The sequence below is a fragment of the Bactrocera tryoni genome, chromosome 2, assembly GCF_016617805.1.
Source record: "Bactrocera tryoni isolate S06 chromosome 2, CSIRO_BtryS06_freeze2, whole genome shotgun sequence".
Classification (NCBI taxonomy): Eukaryota; Metazoa; Arthropoda; class Insecta; order Diptera; family Tephritidae; genus Bactrocera; species Bactrocera tryoni.
In genome coordinates this window covers 81,896,601-81,903,305 of record NC_052500.1, presented here as the reverse complement: position 1 = coordinate 81,903,305, position 6,705 = coordinate 81,896,601, and the positions used below count along the sequence as shown (strand labels likewise).

General features: G+C 41.2%; 1 protein-coding gene across 2 annotated transcripts; it reads left to right on the top strand.

Annotated features, from left to right (window-relative positions):
* Positions 1-771: 771 nt before the first annotated feature.
* LOC120769334 (ionotropic receptor 40a) lies at positions 772-6,493 on the top strand. 2 transcript variants are annotated; one of them, XM_040096290.1, is made up of 10 exons: positions 772-1,005; positions 1,401-1,839; positions 2,475-2,643; positions 2,713-2,988; positions 3,071-3,602; positions 3,858-4,087; positions 4,203-4,377; positions 4,437-4,533; positions 5,253-5,563; positions 5,697-6,493. In XM_040096290.1, the coding sequence occupies exons 1-10, from the start codon at positions 903-905 to the stop codon at positions 5,843-5,845; spliced, it is 2,481 nt and encodes an 826-aa protein (XP_039952224.1). In that variant the 5' UTR covers positions 772-902; the 3' UTR covers positions 5,846-6,493. The 2 variants fall into 2 exon arrangements, with proteins under 2 accessions (XP_039952224.1, XP_039952225.1); XM_040096291.1 differs by lacking the exon at positions 772-1,005 and having other exon boundaries at positions 1,828-1,902.
* The last annotated feature ends 212 nt before the right edge of the window (positions 6,494-6,705 follow it).

The window sequence follows — 6,705 nt, the reverse complement described above, 5'->3', positions numbered from 1 at the left end:
ATAAGTGTCTATGCCTGTGTAATGTACATAAGTTATTTTAGTATCAAATTCTTCCAAACTGCATTATTAGGCCCTTATAACAAAAATAGCCGCAAAATGCGCGATTTCGCATGTCAATACACCCTCATAGGCAACAATATGTATGCTAAATGGCAGATGGCGCTACGACTTCGATTGTCTTCCCACCTTATTATCCTATCAGGCAAAACTATTTACGATATTTTAATAATACTATAAATATGAATGCCTTCCTGTGACTTCGGCGATACGAAGATATAAATATTGAAGAATATTTAGCTGCAGGTGCCAGAGCTTAAGCCAACAACAACAATAATAAGCCGGCGCCAGCACGCAGTTAAAGAACAATGCAACATTTAAAGCTGGCGGTCAGAAGAGTGGAAAAAAATATGGAAAAAATATAGAAAAAAAATGGAAAAAGGAGTACGAAATCGTGGCAGCGGCCGACGCTACGCAAGTACGATGCCGCTTTAAATGCGCTTGAGGAAATATTTTAAAGCGACGCATCGTAAAAATATTGACGGCTGCTGACATGCGATATTTAAAGTTGATGTGATAATTGACAATCAACATATCATAAATTGATGTTTGGCAGGGCAGAACCACAGCACAGCCCAGAACCCAAACTGAAGCCACGGACGTAGCCGCCAAATGGATTACGCCGAAGCCGTGTGTGTGTGTGTGTGTCTGTGTGTTAAATGGATTTTCTTACTCACAACTGCATATAAAAGCGCCCGAGGACAGTCAGAGTTGTTTTAGTTGATTGAAAGTGAACTTAAAAGTAATGTGAAGAGTAAGCAATAAAATTAATAAAGCAAACACATTGCCACAAGACTCGGCGCTTACCTTGCCCATACACACAAGCGCGCATTCTTCGCAAGAAAATGAAAGTACTCACGCTGTTGCTCCTTGGATGGCTACCGGCCGGTATGGTGCAGGGTGCGATCACGTATAATGCGGATAGGAACATTTCCGATGTGGCCATTGGTGTGTCTGAAACTAAAAAAAAGAAAAAAATATATAGACTAAAGGAAATGTAGAGAATATATAGATTACAGATATATATTGAAAAATATGGGTAGTCGAAAAAGTCTTTTCGTATTTTGTCAATATATGTCGTAGCAGTCGTATAACTCCAATTCTCTGATGGAATAATGTCTCTAGCGGAAAAGTGGCAAAAAGTTGTCAACCAAAATGGTACATATTTGTTTATTTATTTATTAGTATATACATATATAAAAAAAAGTTGAAGTTTGATTAGAAATACGAAACGACTTTTTGGACTACCCAATATATAGACTTCAGTGACAATAAAAATAACTAAAAGTGCCTACAAATATATGGATATTGAAAACTTATATATTTTCTTCTCTCTCTCGAAGCGCTCTCGGAAATAATCAACGGCTTGAAGCCGCGCCAATTAGCCATACTGGCGGCGCCGCAGTTTCACTTCACCACGCGTCATGCACCCTTGCCAGCTTCGGCCGAAATTCCCGACGATACGCAATTGGAGGGCATGCAAATGGACATCGACGATTTCATCTATCAGCTGCATAAACTCAACTTTAAGTCCGTCATTTATGATAAGGCCGATTTGTTTTTCAAATTCGTCGAAGATAGTCTACAGGGTTCGATCGAGAGCGTCAATCTGATATTTAGTGCACCGTATGAGCTCTCGGCGCGTATACAGGAGCGCAGGTTGTCGCACCGGCTGAGCTTATTCATATTCTATTGGGGTGCCAAGCATCCGCCGAAGGCGAATGAGGTGCGTTTTGAGGAGCCAATGCGGGCGGTGGTTATTACAAGGCCCAGGAAGAAGGCGTAAGCTGCAAATTATTTTTCTTTCATTAAATGGATTTTAGGTTGCGGAATATAGATGCTTAGGTTAGGTTGTGTATTTTGTAGTGTTATTCTATGCTAAAGGGTTTGTCCGGAAAGTAATAGGACTGAGTCGAAAAAAACCAACCATTACAATTCTTTAAAAACTTTCAAAATAGACTCCTTCTGCGTCGATGCAGCGCTGTCAGCGCGATTTCCAAGCATTGCAGGTGTCACGAAAGCCATTCTCCGGAATAGCCTTGAGAGCCGAGGTGCATGCTGCTTTGATCCCAGGCAAGGAAACAAAAAAGTCCGGGGGCCACATCTGGGCGGCTGTGTAAGCGTTGGTATTCCGGCTTTGTTTAGGTAGCTATTCACAAGAAAAGCGGTGTGAGTCGGAGCGTTGTCGTGGTGGAACTTCCAACCGGCTGTGATGTCTTGTCGGACACCTTGATGCCCCCTACCGAATCCAGTCGGTGCGCGCACGCTCCGAAGCACAGTCCCGGTGGAAGAAAATCGGTCCTAATACTTTCGGACAAACCCTGTATGTTATGTCATTTTATGTTAGGAGACGTATCATTACTCTATTTCATGTAACCAATTAGGTTAAGTCATATATTATATATAAATCTGCGCAGGTTTCGTATATACTACAACCAAGCTGTACCAGACGGTGTAAGTAATCTGCGTTTGGTGAACTGGTATGATGGCGATAACTTGGGCTTGCAAAAAGTACCGCTATTGCCCAATGCTGCCACGGTTTATTCGAACTTCAACGGACGCGTATTCCGAGTGCCCGTCTTTCACGTAAGTCCATAAGGAATAAAGGAAATAAACCCTATAGCTTTTTTCAAAACATTTTTTTTTTCGCGAAAGTCTCCGCCCTGGTTTTGGGTCAGCTATGAGAACGATTCCACAAACTCTACCATGCTCGACGACTACATCGACTCCACCAATGACTACAACGAGTTCACAGAAGTGAACGTCACCGGCGGACGAGATCATTGCCTGCTCAATCTACTGGCGCAGCATATGAATTTTCAGTTTGTTTACATAGAAGCGCCAGGCCGAACACAGGGCTCTTTGCGCAGCGATGACACAGGCGAGGAGAATGATACATTCACTGGAGGCATAGGACTCTTGCAAAATGGTGTAAGTAGTCACAGAAAAGGCGCATGGTCTTCGAGGCAAGTAGTTTTCAAATATTTTCTTCTATTCTTCTTTTACTTTTCAGTTAGCTGACTTTCTGCTCGGCGACGTCAGCCTCAGTTGGGAGCGTCGCAAGGCCGTAGAGTTCTCCTTCTTCACACTAGCCGACTCGGGCGCTTTTGCGACGCATGCACCGCGACGTCTCAATGAAGCCTTCGCCATAATACGTCCCTTCAAGCGCGATGTGTGGCCCTATCTGATATTGACGGTCATATTTTCGGGTCCCATATTTTATGCCATAATTGCGATACCCTACAAGTGGCACTTGCCATGTCAAAAGCGCGGAGCAAGGCGTCGCTTGCGTAGGCAACAACAACGTGACTTGGAGCGCGCCGATGAGTTGGTCTTTCATATGGCGTACATTAAGGAAATCACAGGCGACAACGAGATGACAAGGCGTTTACTGCGTCAGCAACAGCAACAACAACAACAGCAATGTCAAGGTGAAGTGCATGCGCAACAGACGCGCAGTCGCAGAGCGCAGGGAATGACGGAAATACCAAACAATCTTTTTGATAAATGCATTTGGTTCACAGTGCAACTCTTTCTCAAGCAGTGTAAGTATGTGTGAGTGGACTTGTGTCTTCATTAGAAGTGCTGAGCAGCAGCATCTTATCTTTTAATGACCATTCTGTGCGTCCATTCAGTCAGCACATTTCCGCTCAGTAGCTCAGCTTCGGCTATTTATGCTGCTGGCATTTATTGCATTCCCATTTCATTCAATTATTTTATCACTACTACCTGCCTCATTATGTCCGTCTACCTGCCCGTTTCTATGTATGTGTGTATTTGTCTTTGTTGGTTGGCTGCAGCTTGCAAGGAGCTTTATCATGGCTATCGTGCCAAGTTTCTCATGATCGTCTACTGGATTGCGGCCACCTACGTGCTGGCTGATGTCTACTCCGCCCAGCTAACGTCGCAGTTCGCGCGTCCGCCACATGAGGCACCAATTAACACGTTGCAACGTCTGCAGACGGCCATGCTGCGCGATGGCTATCAACTGTTTGTGGAGAAGGAAAGCTCGTCGCTGGAAATGCTGGAGGTTGGTTGTTGGCTATACCCATGGCATACTCGTTGTGTTGCATAGCATGCGGCAAGTGAAAGTAATGTTTGCTGTAAATACTATATTTCTCTTTTGTGTTTGTTTATTGCTTCAGAATGGCACTGAGGTATTTCGCCAGTTGTATGCGCTCATGAAACTCCAGAATCCGGATATGGAGGGTTATCTCATTGATTCCGTGGAGGCTGGTATTTTATTGATCGCTGATGGGCTGGAAAATAAGGCGGTTTTAGGCGGACGAGAGACACTCTACTTCAATATACAGCAATTTGGTGGGAGTGATGGTAGAGATTTTTCTATAATTGACTAATTTTTTCGATTTTTCCTTAAGGTTCCAAGACATTTCAACTCAGCCATAAACTTTATACGCGTTATTCGGCGGTTGCAGTGCAGATCGGTTGCCCTTTCTTGGATAGTCTTAATGATGTGTGAGTTTCACAGGATAGTGATATCTCATATCTCATCGTCACTTTCAACTTAATGCCACTATATTTTATTTCACCTCATTTAGCTTACCTCATCTTACACCTTCTTGTTTCATCTCATTTAATCTAGTCTCCACTTATGGCACCTGAACATTTCTTACCTTATATTATCTCATCTCAGCTAATCTCATCTTACCTTATTTTATTTACATTCCAACAGATCTGATCTGATCTTTCCTCATTTCATCTCATCTCATTCCGCCTAAACACATCTCATCTGATCTCATCTCATTTCATCTCATCTAATGTGGTCTCATCTCGTCATATCTTTTTTTTTTCTATCATTTCTCATATCATCTCTCATATGTTATCTTATCATTTCTTATATAATCTCCTCTTATTTTATCTCATCTAATATCATCTCTTCTGAACTTATGTCATCTCATTTCATATCATCTCATCTCATGTAGTCTTTTTATTGTATATCTCTTCTCACCTCTTCGGATCTCATCTCATCTCGTTTCATTAGACTTCATCTCACCTTACTTCATGTCATCTCTTCTGACATGATCTGATCAGTCATAATCTCATATGCTCACTTCTCGTCTCACCATTTCACTTCCATATTTATGTGTTATTCCTCACTACTTCATTCAGTGCCTCTCAAACAGTTAATATTTACCAATTTATCCAAAATCAATTACCTGCCTTTCCATCATCAGCATCATACACCTATTCGAAGGCGGCATCCTGGACAAAATGACAAATGCCGAATATGCCACACAATCGCGTATGTTGGGCAAGGAATATAATGCACTGCATCCCAAGAACCCCTCGGAAACCAATGGCAACAATGAGCCGCCACCGAGCGATGACAATCGCAACGCGAACGGAGGCAGCGATATTAATGGCAAGGGTGAGGAGAATACGGAAGCCACACCGAAATCGCTGGACTCACAAATCATACAACCGCTCAACCTGCGCATGTTGCAAGGCGCCTTCATCGTCCTAATCTGTGGCTACGCGGCAGCAAGTGCGTTACATTTCTTAACAAAAATATTTCATTATTATGCGCTTTAGTTTCTCTCAGTGTATTCGCCCGCATATTGCAAAAATGTACTTCACATACTCACATTTTCTTATGACTTTTTTCACGCAAATTTCAGCTGGTATTCTTGTATTGGAGCTGTGTTGTCATCGCTTGAACTGGAATTTTATGGAGCGTACTCAGGCCCGCTTATTGCGCCGTTATCGCTGGTGTAGTCGGAAAGTCCGTAGAATGACACACATGCTTTTTGTCAGAATTATGCGTTAAATTATTTGTGGTATTGGTTGTTGTTCTCGTTTTGTGTCGGAGTACTTATCACTCGACAGTTTTGCATAACAAATGGGATTGTGCGGGTTCTTGTGAAATTAGTCAAACTACATATTATTGTTGTTTTAATGTAGAAGTGTTCTACAAATAAGTTAATTAACGCGACACCCGCTTAAATGAGGCAGCTTTTGCATAGTTTAGGTTGTACCTCAGCTTGTAGAATTTTTATTGCCGAGGTAATTGCTTATCTGTAGTTTGGGAGTTTCTGAAGCGTAAATTTAAATAAAGTTTGGTATTTTGGAACGAAAAAGGAAACCACGAGGTGAAGTAGGCAAAGCGTGGTAATAATGAATTATTATAAACATGTGTGAAGGGATTATCTAGCATAACCTAAAAATACAAGTGTACAAATTTTGTAAAGTTCTGAAGCTAAAACCGTTACAAAACCGTTAATTGCACCGAAATATTTTTAAGCAAGTAAATTTGTCTCACAAGAGCTTAAAATAAAATAAAATTCATGATTGTTGCAAACTATGTATTTCCATTGCTTTTTAATAATTAGTGAATGACAGTATGTTTATGTTAGGCGAAGTTTTCCAAAAACTAGTGTAAATGATGTGGTAGGGTGCTCATTTTTTAAAATGAATAAATCAGCGTAGGATTTAGGGCAAATTAATTTAAACTAGTTTATTTTCACTTAAATTAACACAGTTTATTTTAACTTTGCTTGGACTAACTAAACTAACTTAACTTAATAACATTACTTAATTTTACTTACCATAAGTTAACTTTTTTTAACGTAACTCAACTTAACTTAACTCAACTTAACTTAACACAACTTAACTTTACTTAACGCAACT

Excerpts from the sequence above, each read along its gene's own strand:
- LOC120769334 (XM_040096290.1), top strand. The coding sequence starts at position 903 with ATGAAAGTACTCACGCTGTTGCTCCTTGGATGGCTACCGGCCGGTATG. Across the intron at positions 2,644-2,712 it reads TCCGAGTGCCCGTCTTTCAC|TCTCCGCCCTGGTTTTGGGT; the intron begins GTAAGTCCATAA and ends TTTTCGCGAAAG. Across the intron at positions 3,603-3,857 it reads GCAACTCTTTCTCAAGCAGT|CTTGCAAGGAGCTTTATCAT; the intron begins GTAAGTATGTGT and ends GGTTGGCTGCAG.